Raw genomic sequence first — 18,011 nt, forward strand, 5'->3', positions numbered from 1 at the left:
GCACCCAACCCCACCCCTAAACCCAATTATCATTTGGGGAGAAGCAAACCGTACAAAAATTATACCAATGAGACCGTACAAATTCAAATCGATTTAGTCTCTAAATCAAAACGCTATGAATTGCGGTGAGAAGTGTTGGATTCAGTCAGAAATCAAACCACGTTCTGCAATGCAAATTTTTTTAATGCATTATGATTGAGGAGAGCATTTACAATAAAATTAAAGTTATACAATAAGCATCTTAGATTACATTACAGAAAACTCTGGAGAGGTACAAATAAATAGGTCTACTTTTAAAACGATTATCCCCAAACCCCTTCCCCCGACAAAAATACTGGGTCACGTTTGAACTGTACATAAAGTTGCAAACAAAGTCTTGCGCACAAACAGACTCACAATTTATCAACAGAAAGCCTTTGGTCTAAAAATGGCAGGATTATATGCTGCGGCTTCTGCCAGATTATCACTATGTTGCACGTGGCAATCACGTACAATAAAGGAGCAAAGGCAAGCGGTATTCGCAATCGTATGCAAACTTTCAGACGCTAATCAGTTGGGGGAAGAGTTCGGATGCAAACATGTCATCCCACGAGCCCTCGGAGCAAAGAGGGGATGAAATGTTGCTGAAAGGGGAAGGAGACCTCTCATATCCAGAGTCACTATATGCATCCGTCAGATACGAAGCCTTCTCGTAGCCGCCGAAAGAGGTGTCAGACAGGAAGTCGTCAGCCGCGTCTGGAGTTTGATTCTCCGCAGGGATGACCACTTCCTCCGGTTCGTCCTTGACAGAAACCGTTTGATCCTCCACCTGGATTTCTTCCTCGGTTTCAGAGAAGGCGACGGAATCCTCAGCTTTAACTTCGCAAATGCTCTCCTCGCTCACCAGCACCTCTGCGGGTTTGGTGTAGATGTGGTCGAAGTGGATCAGTTCATTAAGGGCTTCCAGCTTAACTGGTGCGGGCCCCAAAGCTGCAGGTGCGGAGGAAGGTACTTGCTCTCCTGCACCCCCCACCAGCACGAGCTCCTGCTGAGGCTCCTGTGCTTCAGGAAGGTCTGTCTTGAGGAAGAGCTCGGGGTCAAGGATGTCCAGAATACCAAGCAGGAGATCAGACTGCAGGCGAAGAGGAAAAAGATATTGTTCGTGAGGTAATGATATTTTAATAAATGCATGTTTAGAGAAGATTTGGTCGTGATTAATGAGATTTGCTTGCAGTGTAAATGGTCAACGGTTCATAGAGAATAAGCATGCTAGCATCCAAACATCTGAAATTTGAAGCTAAATAAATTGAGCGCCCCCTGTTGACTGGCTGCAGTAATAGTCATAAACCGCACCCTTTTTGGAGTAAATAAATGCAAATTTAGAATTATTTTACTCCATTTTTTTTTTCCAAATGATGGTTTCTGGCATTTTAGGGAGTTCTCAAGATCTATACTTCAAACATTTGTTATTTGAATAAAGATGCTTTCAGTTAGCATTTTGTGCTCTAAAAACAGATGTAGCGTCAAAGTTGTGTGGATGTAATTGTTGTGCATTTGATCTCGATGACTGCTACACGGTCTCTGGCTCCAAATGACATCGTCAGCACAAGACGACAGCAACATTTTTGTGTTATAGTGGAACTAACAGATTAGCCTTTTTATGGTTTTCTTTTAATATAATAGTCCACACCAATGTATAAAACTACTGTTTATTGTAGGTATGCTGATGTTGTGTCTTATTTTGCATGCTCAAGCAAGATGAATTGTGATAGGCTGGCCATTTTTTCATCATCTCAATCTTGTTTTCCTATGCCATTGTCATTTTAGTTGTTATGGACTTGTTACAATTTGTTAAACAGTTTTTTTTTCCTTTTAGTTAATGGTTTTAAATGAACCTCCAAAATCCAAAAACTTAGAGCAGGAGATATTTACCTCAGAGTCTGCAGGGCCAGGGCTGTGAGTATCCATGGTGAAGTCTTCAGATTTGGGGACTGCTGGGCCTGCACCTGCTGCGGAGGCACACGTAGCCTGAGTGCTGCGGACTCAGAAGACCCGGTCACCAAACCTAAATCGCTCACTGCGGACTCCAGTACCTGAACCTAAACGACAATGAAAAGCTTTAGTAGGAAATCAAATAATAATTATAATATTAAACTGCTCCTCTGTGAAGTGTGAGTTTTGCTGAGAGCAGTCCAAATCGTTTACCTGCTCCTTTGTTTCCAAGGTATCCAACCCCAGTCTCTGTCTCAGCTCCTCATTCTCACTGAGCAGATCACTCGTCTTGTCTCGCAACAGCCTGTTCTCAACGTGAAGTTTCTGATTCTGTGGAAAACAGCAAAATTATATTTTCATAAATTATCTAAACATTATTATTATTTTATTTCATCATTTATAATTACATTTGTCTTCTGAACTACAAAAATCCTTGTACATCAAATAGAAAAAAAGCAAAACAATGGTCAAAGTACCTCCAGCTCCAACTCCAGCACTTGCTGTTCCAACTCCCCCATTTTTGCCTTTTTTCTGTCTCTTGCTGTCTGTGCAGCAACTCTGTTCTTTAATTTCCTAAAAAAACAAAAAACAAAAAAAAACATGATTATTATGATTATTATTTATTTTTTACATTTATAGCTAGAAAATAAATACATTTTTATCTGGGACATGATACAGTGACTATACAATTTCAGTTTATTCATTTTCTACATTGTTATTTGAACCAGGTTTATTATTATGCAATCCATTTTGGCAGGGCTGAAAGAGTGTTGAGGAAATGGCGCATGCGCGGTCTCGCTCCTGCCACGCAGGCAGATGTGAGTATATTGATTCAGAGGGGGAGGGACTGACCGGCAAAACCCACTGATCTTGGCAGGGATTCAAAGTCTTCCATATGGAAGGGTCAAACTGGTTCGTTTAAAGCGTTAGCATTCCTGAAACGTACAAATTCGACAGTCTATATATAAAAGTAACGTTAAACATTCGCGCACTGATAAAGATATCTCGTTTTGAACGAAGCACGCTAGAAGACTTAACACATTTGTCAAAATAAATCCGAGCTCGCCTCACCTTCGAAGTGCTTTTTCCTCTGGGCTCAGATGTGTGAGTCTCTGTCGTTTTCTCAGTGGTGGTCCAGAGGTGGTGGAGTCGGAATCTGAAGAGGCTTGATTCGGTATCATGACAGATATTGAGCGGCTGTACCCGCCCTGTGTCGCGCCGGTCGAAGCGCTCTGTTTTCCCGATATCAGGAGGACTTTGTGGGCTCCTCCGGTCCCTGCTGTAACTACGACCATTTTTGTGTGGTTGCCTGGATTAGGATCTGTGTTGAGACCCCTTCTGTTTTGATTAGGGGTGGGAAATTTCCGAAAAAAATCGCCTTAATTCCTTGTAATATCTTCCCCTTAGATCTCTGAAAACTGAAGGAAAGAAACGCGAGCGTTCTTTTTCTACCGTCGTGGTGCGCGGTGATTGGCTGCCGTACCGCTGACGTATGTGGACGTCAGTCTTTCCTTGGGTTAAAGTAGCTGATGTAAGTTTCATGTTTATGCCGTGGGCTTTCATGCTCATCACATTATTCACATTAAATTTATTATAGACATGTTGAAATATTTTTATTTACATAATTTGAAACAATTGTATGTGAATTCCACAAGCATATGCAAAAACCTCTAAATGCCATCTGTGTAGGTTCAGTAATTTCAGTTTTTCAGCAAAAGATAAGATCTTTACATGGTCTTTAAAGTGAAAAAACACAACATAAACAAAGGAGGCTGAGAAAAATGTAAATTTTTGATAGGAATTTCACAGGGCACTTAGAGTTTTTTGCATCTAAACTCTTTATATGTGAACAAATATATCAGGGCTGTAACCAGCGGGGGTTTGGGTGGTTCGAAAGATTGACCCCCCCACTGAAAAGGTCCAGAATTTGGCCTTTAAATCCTGATTTTTCCCATTTTTGACTGCTATGACATCATAAATTGTGAAATTTACAGGCAGAAGAAGGTTTTAAGACTAATTAAATGTTTAATTATTCAAGTGGTCAAATTCTGACTGAGGAAAATTGAATGAAATGAAAGTGCAAATCATGACCTTTTTAAACAATAGTATTGACAAGATTAACGCACCAAAGAAGTTACCTAAAAAAAAAAACCTGAGTGTGCAGGGCAAACTTAATTACTCTATACACTTTTTAGTTTAAAACAAGTTTTACTAGTTTCCTTTTTTTCTTAAATAATAGATGATAAAAAAAATTGTATTTAAAAATAAGTATTTTTTCATATTTCTTTTTTTATTACTATGGTTTTATTTAAAGTGCTAATCTTGTAACATATCTAAAACTGTATTAATTTACAGTTTAAATGCAAATTTGTGAATAAATACTTCATAATAAAATATGGTGAGCACATCATTTTGTACATTAAAAAGTGTGGTTATGATTACCACCCGACAAGCTGATCCAGCAAAAATCTGTGCTTGAAATGCTACTAAAACGCAGTATTTAAACCTTGCACAAGGTGAATAACTGCACAAAGCTCCACCTTTTCAGAAAAAAACAACACCCCTTTCAATAGGCTGGCTACAGGCTTGTATATAGTAAAAATGATCTTTAAATAATCTGAATTATTTTAGTTATTTTACTGAATCTTAATGTTTGACCTCCTACTACATTTATTTATTTATTTTTTTTGTACGTTTGTATTTCTGTTTTGCTCATTGACAGGCCAATTCAGCTGATGAATTTTAATACACTCCCAGAAAAAAAGGTTTGAGAGCTGTCACTGGGGTGATACCTTTTCAAAATGACAAATTTGTACCTTAAAGGTCCACATTAATACCTCAACGGTATATTAGTCCTAACATTTTTAGGTACTAATATATACGTTTGAGGTACCAATAGGTACAAATGTTTACCTTTTGAAAAGGTACTACCCCAGTGACAGATCGCATACCTTTATTTCTGAGAGTGTAGGCTTTCTCTGAAACTAGATCTATATGATTTTGTAAGGGCTGCATGTTTTAATCTTTTCAATTTCCTGGAAAATCATATTAAAAGACCCACTAAACCTTCTTTTCAAGGTCCATGCTTCACCTTTTTTATTATTACTGTAAGAAAAATACATGTTGTTGCATTCACGACTGCATGTGATTGCATCAGAACGTCTATTTTGTTTTAATCCTCTCAGTTCATTACAAAACGAGATCAAGGTTAAGAGCCCATTCAGCTTTGTTGCAAATGCTTGAGCATTTTGATCCAATTTGAAGGAGTTGCAACTGTAACAGGCTTATTACAGTAGCGACCGTTTGCTAGAGTAAAGATTCAGTCAAAGAAACAGCTAACCTTCCTTCATTTCCTTGAAAATAATCCTTTTGGGAATATGAATGTAGGCAAAAGGGGTTTCCCTATTTGTACAGCATCTATTTGCATGCGGCTATATTTAAACAACAAAAAAAAAAACTTTACATAAAATCTACATGTGATTCTGATAACGAAACTCTAGTAATCGTTTCAGAAACTCTGTCATCCAATAACACCATTGACTTTATCCGTCTGTTTATGCCAATGCAAGGTTTGATCATGCAATTTTGGAACTTTTATCATTTGAAAGGCCCCAGTGAGTTAGTAAAGGCCTGTATATTGTATAATCTAGAGGTGGTTCTTCCTCAGGATCCTGTAACAGTGCAGGAATTGTGTATTGAAGGTGTAACTGTGAGCGTTGAATGAGAAGTCTGTCACCTCAAACCTCTCTGTAGGTTTGTGTGGAGAACAAACAACGGCTGTTTGCTTTACTCACTTCTAGACATTCGGTCAACATCGTAAATCTAAACGTAAAATATACAAAATGCAGTAGAGCATATATTTGATAAATATTCTCATTGATCCTGTTCAGCCATTTTGTTTCAACATTAAGGAAATAGTTCACCTAAAAATGGGAATTTAATCAACCTTGAGTGGTTTTAAGCTTTTATGAGTTTCTTTTTTTTCTGTTGAACACAAAAAAAAGATTTTTCGAAGAAAGCTGAAATCCTTTCATGGTAGGAATAACACATACTGTGCAAGTCAATGGTTACAGGTTTCCAGCTTACCTCAAAATATCTATATTTTTGTTCAACTGAAGAAAGAAAGACAAATGATTACTGATGAAAATTTGTAATTTTAGACAGCAATACAAGTTAAGATTTCTATTTTTTTATTAAGTAATGCATTCTGACTACTTTTAGATTACTTTTTGGATTACAAGTTTTCATTAGACTGATAGAGTTACTTTCTTTGTTATCAACATCATGAAATGTGTTAAATCTATCATGTAAATATGTTTATATTACCTTTAATATTCTGAGCTTGTTGGATGCCCATGTGGTGAAACAAAAAACCTTGAGTAGTTTAAAGTTTTATTAGTTTCTTTTTTCTGTTGAACACAAAAGACAATATTTAGAAAAAAGCTGAAAACCTTTCATGGTAGGAACAACAAATATTATGGAATTTATTAAATTTTTTTGGATAACATAACTTTTTTTTATATTATCCCAACTTACTGCAAAATATCTTCTTTTGTGTTCAGCAGAAGAAAGAAAGACAAATGAAAGAATAGTTTTTTTTTTCTTTTTGTGGTAACTATCCCTTAAATTTGAAAGTTACCATTTACTGACAATCATGCTGTTCTTTCTTTTTTATTTAGATAATATATAATGGAAGTGCTGGTTGATTACTTCTATTACTGATTACAAATTGTACTTTTATTCAGCAGTGCAATTTTAGATTACACAATTTTATTAATTAATTTATTCTGACTACTTTTGGATTACTTATGGATTACTTTTTGACTTGTTTGTAACACAGATTTTCAGTTGACTGCTACTTTAAGTCATCAACATCAGGAAATGTGTTTTATTGTAGGAACAACAAATACCAACTTCCCGGCTTAAAAATTCTTCTTTGATGTTCACAGAAGAAAGTAGGACAAATGATGACAAAATTATTATTATTTATTTATTTTTATTTATTTTTAATTTTTTTTGTGGGAACTATTCCTTAAATGTGAAAGTAACCATGACAATCATGCTGTTCTTTCTTTTTTATTTACATTATATACAGTGTAATGGAAGTGCTGGTTGATTACTTCCGTTACTGATAACGAATTAATTTTAGACAGCAATGCAATTTTAAATTACTAATTTTTATTAAGTAATGTATTCTGACTACTTTTGGATTACTTATGGATTACTTTTTGACTTGTTTGTAACACAGATTTTCAGTTGACTGCTACTTTGAGTCATCAACATCAGGAAATGTGTTTTATTGTAGGAACAACAAATACCAACTTCCCAGCTTAAAAATTCTTCTTTTATGTTCACAGAAGAAAGTAGGACAAATGATGACAGAATTATTATTATTTATTTATTTTTATTTATTTTTAATTTTTTTGTGGGAACTATTCCTTAAATGTGAAACTAACCATGACAATCATGCTGTTCTTTCTTTTTTATTTACATTATATACAGTGTAATGGAAGTGCTGGTTGATTACTTCCGTTACTGATAACGAATTAATTTTAGACAGCAATGCAATTTTAAATTACTCATTTTTATTAAGTAATGTATTCTGACTACTTTTGGATTACTTTTTTACTTGTTTGTAACAGATTTTTATTTGACTGTAAAGTTTATGGGTGTTTGCCACTAGATTATGGCTGAAAGGGCATCCGCTACATGAAACATATGCTGGAATAGTTGGTGGTTCATTCCGCTGTGGCGATCTCTGATAAATAAGCGATTAAGTCGAAGGAAAATGAATGAGTGAATGAATTATGAAATGTGACTAATTTATTATGGGGTTTTCAAAAATGGAGTAAAATAAGGAAATGTGAGGTTTACAAGTATGAACAGTGTACTGTTGGAACAGTGTACCATGGATGTTTCCTTTTTTTAACGATTCATTGGTGTTCTTTGTTTTTGTATACTTGTGAAATGAAATGTTGGACTATGCTCTTACAACGTTTGAATGTAAAAGGTTTAACAAATGGATTTTAGTCATTATTTGGACTTTCCTTTGCTGATCTATTTCAACATCATTTATTTATTCTACAGTATTTTTCAAAGTGATAAAAATGTTAAAAAGAATATCACTTTGTAAAACTTATAACATCAAAAATTTATCAAAATACGATAATGTGATTAAATATCCTAAAAATTCTTGTGAATAATGAGCTGTGGAGCTGTTTATTTCTAACAGTTAATATTTATGCTTTAGAGAGATTTGAGGTTGAATAAATGATGACAGGAATTTTAGTTTTGACTAATCTACTTTTATTTGTCCAAAAATGCCCCCAAACATTTTGAGTTCTCATTGTTTCTCTGTTTTTGTGAACAGAGTGGGCATCTCCTATTCTGCTTTAGTGTTTAGTTTATGATGCAACATGGCTGTAATCTCTATTTGTAGAGTAGTGGACTGTTGAGAGGAACTGAAACCTCAACTTTTGGACTTGCTACTTGTCATTTAGCAGATGTTTCCCCCTGTAAGCTGCTTATAGTACACTTATCGAAGGGACAGTCCCCCCTGATAGAGGACGGGGGCTTAGTGCACTTCTCAAGGACACTAATGCTGATAGGACAAAACTCTGTGATACTATGTACTATTCTGAGCTGGTTGGAGACCCATGTGGTGAAATAAAACATGTAAATATATCTTTCAAAATGTACACAAATGTCCAAAAATTTTAATTTCTATAATTAAATTGAATTATTTGTTGATTATTTATTTAATGAGTTGTTTTAAAATACATTTTCTAAGAATTATATTAGAGGTAATATTTAAAATGTATATTTAGCCTAATTAATAAAATAAAATAAAAAACTAGTTTATAATAAAACTACGTGGTTGCATGGTGGGTCAGAGGTTAGCACTGTTGTCTCACAGCAAGAAGGTCGCTGGTTCGAGTCCTGGCTGGATCACTTGGCATTTCTGTGCAGAGTTTGTATGTTTTCCCTGTGTTGGTGTGGGTTTCATCCGGGTGCTCCGGTTTCCCCTACAATTCCAAAGACATGCCCTATAGGTGAATTGGATGAACTAAATTGACAATTACGTGTGTGTGTGCATGCGTGCGTGTGTGTGTGTGAATTAGCGTGTATCTATGTTTCCCAGTACAGGGTTGCAGCTAAAAAGGCATCCAGTATGTAAAACATGTGCTGGAATAGTTGGCAGTTCATTACGCTGTGGTGACCCCTGATAAATAAGGGACTAAGCAAAAGGAAATTTAATGAATGAATGAATAAAAATACATGTAACATTTGAGAAAAGAATATTTAGTTTGTCTAAAATGTCTTTGGCAAGGATTATTCCCTTAAATTGAAAAAAAAAGACCAAAACATATCTATATGTGCACACTTTATTGTTGTTAATTTAAATGTATATTTATTTTACTATAAACACACATTGCACATTTTAGAATGTCATGGTTATTAATCATTTTATATTATATAAAAAATAGAATGAACCTTTAATTATTTAATTTATTAGTTATCAGCCCCCCTGTTTATTTTTCCCTGATTTCTGTTTAACAGTGGACAGATTTTTTCAACACATTTCTAAAAATAATAGTTTTAATAACTCATTTCTAATAACTGATTTATTTTATCTTTTCCATGATGACAGTAAATAATATTTTACTAGATATTTTTCAAGACAATTTTATACAGCTTAAAGTGTCATTTAAAGGCTTATAGGTTAATTAGGTTAACTAGACAGGTAAGGGTAATTAGGCAAGTTATAACAATGGTTTGTTCTGTAGACAATCGAAAAAATATTGCTTAGAGGGGCTAATAATATTGACCTTAAAATGTTTTTTTTTTTTTTATTAAAAACTGCTTTTATTCTAGCCAAAATAAAACAAATAAGACTTTGTCCAGAAGAAAAAAACATTATCAGACATGCTGTGAAAATGTCCTTGTTCTGTTAAACATCATTTGGGAAATATTTAAAAAAATAAAATAAAATTCAAAGTGGGGCTAATAATTCTGACTTCAACTGTATGTATTTGAGCTGCACAATATAATGTTTCAGCATTGATATCACAATGTGTATATCTACAATAGTGGCATCGCAGGATCTGCAATGTCGTGTCTGGATTATAGATGAGCAGGTCTTAAAAGCACACCTGACTGTGGTGTAATTGCAACAGTTAAACATAAAGTTAACAAAAAAGGTATCATTTGCATTTAAAGGACTGTAACTGTACACATTTTAAAGTTTAACAATCCAGTTTGAAGTTTAATAACTTCAAGAAAGATTATTACAGTATACCTCCAATGACAATTATAGTCTTATTTATTTTACATTTAATTATTCATTTTGTGTACCTGAATACTTTTAGATTCTCATAAAAGCCATAAACCATTTATTTCATGTGTAACTTTATTTGACTGTATTTATCATTGCCTGTGATTTGGTTTATTGAATTTTATTCAGATGCACCCCACTACAAAATAATCCTATTTTTATACAAGTTTATCCTGGAAATATTCTTTAATCTGTTAAATATGAAATATCATTATATATTAATTTATTATTATTATTATTATTATTATTATTATTATTATTATTATTATTATTATTATTAATATTGAATTAATAAAATATATTTTGGTATTTGAAGTTCAAAAATATATTTTATGGAGCCTCACAATTACAAAATAAGTTAGGCATATTCATTCATACATTTTCCTTGTCGGCTTAGTCCCTTTATTAATCCGGGGTCGCCACAGCGGAATGAACCGCCAACTTATCCACTATATGTTTTATGCAGCGGATGTCCTTTCAGCTGCAACCCATCTCTGGAAAACATTTATACACACTCATTCACACACATACACTATGTACAATTTAGCATACCCAATTCACCTATACCACATGTCTTTGGACTTGTAGGGGGAAACCGGAGAACCCGGAGGAAACCCACACCCACACGGGGAGAAAATGCAAACTCCAAATTAGGCATATATTTAAATATTTAGAAATGTGCCAGATTGGGCGGTTTCCATTTGAATTGGATTGTGCAGACAAAAAATGGCATTGGGGGTTTGACTAAGTTTGCCTGGTTTTAAAATGTAAAGTTTATATGCAACGAGTTTTACAAAACATAACTGTGTGCTCTTACTCCATTCAATTAGTAGTGACCAGTGCATATTACAAACCGCGTGGACCAATTCGCAAGAGCAGGTAAAGAAAAGTTGTATCGGACTCCCCAGTCAAATCTGACTCCCCTCGTGTGCATGCGCATCACACAGCGGCTGCAGTTAAACTTACACCAGTTGATTATGACGCTTCTATTGATAATTTTTTTTCCAGAATTAACACCAAGAACAAACATAGAAGCGTTTTTCCGGTTGACAAGCAGCACCTAGTTATGTTCAAAAGAATTAACAATGCCAAATGAGACTAATTTATACCCCATTTCGAAAGGAAAACATACTCTAATAGGTAGTGTAATATACACAACAATACAGTGCTGTAAGTGCAGTGTGTGGGTGAGAGGGGCGCAGTGTTTTGATGTGATCCGGTTATATTGTGGTGCTGTGACTGCTGGTGTTGGTTGCTGTATGGTTAAAAATATGATAGTTAACGTCACCAGGTTAATTTAATTAAAATACAATTAAATATAATATTAATCTAATATTTTGGCCTCTTTTTGTGCATTTGGGTGGGTTTTGGACAGCTTTTGAGCTGGAGAAAGTCAGCTGTATCTGGCAACACTAGAAACAAACCTACAGTATGGTTCAGCTGTAAGATTAAACACGAGAGATGTTTTCTGTTCGTTTAGCTGTTGTTTTACTTACACCTTTTCTCATCCTTTTAAAAAACCAGTAAGATAAAGCACAACAACCTCCAATAAAGTCATTTTCTCCCTTCATTTCGGTTGAAAAAAACCTTGATGGGAGTCCCCGAAGTGCATTAGTTTTTTCACCAAGCAAATCCATTGTAAGCAATTAGTTTGGTTTACGCACAGGCTGTGTTTAAGCACATTTTTGGATGAAGAAATAAAGTATGCGAGTGGGCAAGTTAACCGCATCAGAGATGATGAAACTCCCCAGCAATTCCTGTTAATAGTGACTCTTGACAAAGTTGTTGTGACATTCTGCTAAACAGTTTGCCAATAGTTTGTAGGTTAAACTGACTTTTAAAGTAGACAGTGGGTTAAAGTTTCCGTTACAAAAGTGCAATGTAGTGTCATTGCTGTGTGAATGTAATTTGCATTCATTTGCATTACAATTGATTCAGAGAGGCTGTGTTTACTTGGCTGAAAATACAAGAGCACACAGATTCGTGAGAAAACAAAAGTGTTTTGTGATTTCACATGAATTTGTATGTCTTTCGTACATTTCCAACAAGTAAACTCATTGTTTTTATTCACACTACCTTTTAGGACTTTTCAATGACTGTTTACTATAGCACCAGGCACATTTAAAGTCAAAATTATTAGCCCCCCTTTGAATTTTTTGTTTCTTATTTAAATATTTCTCAAATTATGTTTAACAGACCAAAGATATTTTCGCAGTATGTCTGATAATATTTTTTTTCTTCTGGAGAAAGTCTTATTTTTTTCTTATTTTGACTAGAATAAAAGCAGTTTTTAATTTTTTAAAAAACACTTTAAGGTCAAAATTATCAGCCCCTTTAAGCAAGACTTATTTTCTACAGAACAAACCATCGTTATACTATGACTTGCCTAATTACTCTAACCTGCCTAGTTAAGCTAATTAACCTAGTTAAGCCTTTAAATGTCACTTTAAGGCACAGGTGTCAAACTCAGTTCCAAAAGGGCTGCAGCTCTGCACAGTTTAGTTCCAACCCTAATTAAACACACCTGATCAAACTAATTGAGTCCTTCAGGCTTGTTTGAAACCTACACTCTTGGAGCAGGGCTGGAACTAAACTGTGCAGGGCTTCGGCCCTCCAGGAATTGAGTTTGACACCCCTGCTTTAAGCTGTATAGAAGTGTCTTGAAAAAATATCTAGTAAAATATTGTTTACTGTCATCACGGCAAAGATAAAAGAAATCAGTCATTAGAAATGAGTTATTAAAACTATTATGCTTAGATTGGCAGTATTAATGTTAAGTAAATACTGAACTAGCACTGTTCTGCGTCTATTTATACAGTTTAATGAATAGAGCCATTGAAATGTAGTACAATAGATCTCACTGCGTCAGGACTGACAATTCTTCAGTTATTTTCAAGCTTTTGTGCAGCAAATAGTAAAGCAATTCAAAAAGAAATGCAGTTGCTTTTGTGTGATGTTGCACTGTGCTAGATTTCATGTTCATTGTAAGAGATTATTGAACATCATCTGCTTAATGTAAAGACTTCATATCTCACGTTGTCCTGCATGAGCACTTGTTCACTACAGAATCAACACTGTATAGGGTGGGAACGTCTGTGGCATTTTACCTGTTGTTGTGTGTGTTAGGACTGATGGGGCGTTAAAGGGTCACACCCGTACACACACACACACACACACACACACACACACACACACACACACACACAGCTGGTTCACTCCCAAAGTTTAAACGATGTTTGCCCAATCCCGGGCCATACTTCCATGTGTGTGTTTGCATGTGCATGTGTTTTCGCACCACCTGCAGCTTTCCCAGCCATTTCAGTTAAATTCAAGCAAACCTGATTTAATACTCTGCATATTGGTGCTTGGTTCTTTAAACATGCAAGGGCTTTTTTGCTTTTGTATATTACCATGTGTTGGGTTTGTTTTTATTATTTTTTCATCTTAGCAGGAAATGTCTGTCATACTTTTTTATCTTGATTTAAAATACTCAGTAAAATGTCATTCAGTGTTACAAGTTAATTTATCTGAAAATCTTATCAGGCATATTTAGAGCAAGAATCATTTGATGACGTATTAAAAGACTAGTAGTACTAAGAGAAGCTCTGAAATTAACAAGTTGTTTTAAATCTATACAGTGCATCTGGAATACAGCGCTTCACTTTTTCCACATTTTTTATGTTTTAGCCTTATTCCAAAATGGATTAAACTCATTTATAAACTCAAAATTCTATACACACAATAGCCCATAATGACAATGTGGAAAAAAACTATTTTTTCTGAAATTGTTGCAAATTTATTAAAATAAAAAACCTGAAAAATCAAATCAGTATTCACAGCCTTTGCTCAAAACTGTTGATGCACCTTTGGCAGCAATTACAGCCTCAAGTCTTTTTGAATATGATGCTTGGCAATGTTTGCCTTTGGTAATTTTGCCCAGTCCTTTAACCGTGTGTGCATGAGTGAGTGAGTGAGTGAGTGAGTGAGTGAGTGAGTGAGTAAGTGAGTGAGTGATTTGTTGTTGTTGTTGTTTTTGTAAGGTTTTATACACCCAAAAAATATTCATTTCACTCAAGAACTCATTTTTTACTACTGTTAAATTATTTTACTAAATCAAAATGACTTTTTTTCATTACATTTTATGGCATGTAAAGATTGTTTGAAGATTTGTTGAAGGTACTTGATGAAACCATCAGTTTTTAAATATAATGTTTACATGTAATAGTAGAGCTGAATGAAATTGTTATCTCAATTGCTGCATTTGTTTGGTTAAGAAAAATCATGATTATGTTTTTTTGAGACATTCTTTATAAATACATTATTAAAGACATTATTTTTCATAACGCAAGCATTACAAACTCATTTTGGCGTTCTTGCACGTTTCCCATCTCACTGAAGCAACAGTTGTGTAAGAGATTGTGAAACCTCAAAGGTGACACTGCCATGGAAATAATCAGAGATCAAACCGTCCGAAGTAATGTCCGCCGTTTAATGTTTTATCAAGGCACACGATTATCAGCATTTGCATGTGCTTTAAATACTAGAAATAGATGAATCTCCTAGACGAACGTTAACTGAAAAGTACCAACCATGATCTCAAGTATGGCTTAAAATTAGTTAAACTGCAAATTAAATAATTAAAAAAGTTTGCAATCTAAAGGCATAGCATATTACTCTCTGCTTGGGAGGCCTTTAAGTAACACTCTTAATTCTTTAAGGGATTTTTTTCTCCCCTGTAGGTAAACACTTGAGTTTTACCATTTTTGAATCCTTTCAGCCCAACTCCAGGTCTGTCGTGAGCAATTTTAGCATAGCTTAGCATAAATCATTGAATCTGATTAGACCATTAGCATCTTTTTTTTCATTCATTAATTCGTTTTCTTTTCGGCTAAGTCTCTTTGTTAATCAGGGATTGCTACAACTAAATATACTGCCAACTTATATATATATATATATATATATATATATATATATATATATATATATATATATATATATTGGTATTGGTATTGGTATTTTTTCCTCTTTAAAGCTTGACTATTCTGCACTTACAACATGTTCTAAGACTGATGCAAATTGAAATGTTGCTATTTAAGGTCCAGATGTCAGGATTTTTGAAAACAGCAAACCATAGCTCAGCCTTTACATGAACAATGAAAACGTCTTTGTTTGAAGCATATCAGGGCCTTTATAGTTTACCTGAAAAATATAATTCTAAAAATGAGATATTTTGAGGAATGTTGGAAACTGGTAGACATTGTTTTGGAACCAACTGAGGTTAAATAACAAATTTTTTTTTTTGTGATCTACCCTTTTTTTCTATTAACCAAAATCACTTTCAAAGGAATGTCTGTTCACTGCATGTGTTTTCGATGTCTCCATGCAGTTATCTAAAGCATGCAAGACAAAGTCCTTTCAACTGACAATTAAATGACATAGTTCACATGCAAAGCAACACAATCTGACGTCAACTGTCAACAACTGTTTTCAACTTTCTTATTTTCAACTAGGGTTAAAAAGGCTATTATTGTATTAGTCTCAGAACACACTGACTGTTTTAATGGCCAAAACAGCTGCTGCAGGGTGCAATTACTTTGCTAGTTCAAGATTGGTAGAGCCTGAATCTGCAGAATTTTATCATTTTTTAATTTATTTGTATTTATTTATTTTTGCTATTTCTGCATAACATTTTATGCAAAATCTGCTGATTGATGCAAAAAAAATTTGAGAACATAGTAATGTAAAATTGAACACGAAAAAAAACTTTTAAACTTTTTTATGGTTTACAATACAAATTAGAACCCTTTCTTTGGTCTCATATAACACATCTACTAAAAGACAGAAAATATTACTTTAAAAACTGTTTACACATAAACCATATAAACATTATTCAGTAATATTCCTGAAATTAATATAAATGCTGAATGTATATAGATTCACAGCCATCTTAATAAATAAACAAATGGATTGAATGATGGCCTTAAAAAATGCAGATTCCATTTGGTAATTGACTATATTTAAATTAGAAGGTGGGGCTTTCACTATATTGTACATTGAACTTTCTCCAATGGTGTAATGCACACAGTCTTTTAATCTTCAGTCAGCCAGCCCCAGGGCCTTTCCATTACACTATTGCCAAGTTTAAAATCTGATTTCTTTAAAAATCAGCGATCTTCACTGCCTGGTAGATATACGATATGTAGTGGGTCTCAGATCGGATAAGAAGCATTACATTAAATTCCAATTTTACTCGCCATGTATTTAAAATATGACAGTTTATTTTACCCCAGTATTTTCAATGTGCACTAGCTTTGGACGGCGCTAGTGGTCTTTCATCTCGTTTTACACTTGAACAACTAAATGAATGCTGAAGTCTATTTAACTGAATGTATTGTAATGACATTACAACAGTGGTTCACAAACTGTGGTACGTGTACCACTAGTGGTACGCAGGCTTCCTTCTGGTGGTACACAGAGGAATCGCTGAATAATTAATCTAAAAAAATTAACCCACTTTTAACCCTTTAGCACGTATGATAACACCGATGTGATCTGTAAATTGATTTTAGTATGCTAAACCTTTTATTTTATTTTCAATTTTCTAATGTTTGTTATGTGTTCTATCATTTGAAGCTAATCTCCTTTTCATATTTTTTTACTTCTCTAGCATGCAGTAAGCAGATCTAATCTTTAATTTAAATATGTAAATCCAATTCATTTATCTAAAAAAACAACGTAAATGTTAAGATTTTAAAGATATACAAATAAATCATATACATTATGCATGCATCATATTTCAACATTTATCAAAAAGAGTTGTAATATAAAAATATATATACATATATATATATATATATATATATATATATATATATATATATATATATATATATATATATATATATATATATATATATATATATTACAACTCTTTTGTATGTATATGTGTATATATATATATATATATATATATATATATATATATATATATATATATATATATATATATATATATATATATATATATATATATATATAGAAATAAATAAATTGAAAGTTAATTAAAATAGTCACATTAAGCTTTCAAACAAAGTTTATCATTAGCTGAAAACCACTACCTGTTCGTATACCCTATTCAAAATAATTGAATTTCTTGTTTTTCTCTTAAAAAACAATGGCACATGCAATAATAGGCAAGGAAGGCAAGGCAAAAAAGAATGACTTAAAGAAAGAATGACATACTGTATGCAATAATAGACACAAAAAGCTCTTTAAAATGCCATTTTATTAAAATATTAGACAAACACAAACCAAAGTTAAAATAAATTAGGATGAAAGTGTTATTTTTATATATTGTATTTTGGATTAAATTTGTTGGATGAAATTTGCTGAAGGGTTTTAGATTTAGCGGACTTTTAAAACACTCACTATAATTTGTACACATGGCTTCAATTAGTGTGAAATGATAAAGAGTAAATATAATTTGTTTTACCACATTTTACAGTTTACATGGTAATTAAGTAAGTAAAATGACCTTCTCTTGCTTTAATATAAATCAATGAGAAACTGTGACACTCTTGCTGAATACAAGATCACAAATTGTCAAATTAAAGTTATTTTTGCTCATTATCATGAGTGATCACTGCAAATAAAATCTTAGTTTTAACAAATTTAAGTGAATTGAACATAAAAACGGGTTGCACTG

At 33.5% G+C, this 18,011-nt stretch overlaps 1 protein-coding gene and 1 long non-coding RNA gene across 3 annotated transcripts in view; one reads left to right on the plus strand and one right to left on the minus strand.

The window, feature by feature from the left end:
* Positions 1-165: 165 nt before the first annotated feature.
* Positions 166-3,378, minus strand: xbp1 (X-box binding protein 1). The gene is given in 5 exon segments (NM_131874.1): positions 166-1,111; positions 1,912-2,078; positions 2,185-2,301; positions 2,448-2,544; positions 3,043-3,378. Coding segments are annotated over 5 exon segments (792 nt in total). The 5' UTR covers positions 3,267-3,378; the 3' UTR covers positions 166-924.
* LOC147843904 (uncharacterized) overlaps positions 2,825-18,011 on the plus strand; it is a 39,143-nt gene continuing 23,956 nt past the window's right edge. For both annotated transcript variants that reach the window (XR_015491034.1, XR_015491033.1), the window contains exon 1: positions 2,825-3,502. This is a non-coding gene — a long non-coding RNA (uncharacterized LOC147843904). The remainder of the gene's footprint in view (positions 3,503-18,011) is intronic.

This window comes from Danio rerio, chromosome 5, assembly GCF_052040795.2.
Source record: "Danio rerio strain M-AB ecotype USA chromosome 5, GRCz13ab, whole genome shotgun sequence".
Taxonomy (NCBI): Eukaryota; Metazoa; Chordata; class Actinopteri; order Cypriniformes; family Danionidae; genus Danio; species Danio rerio.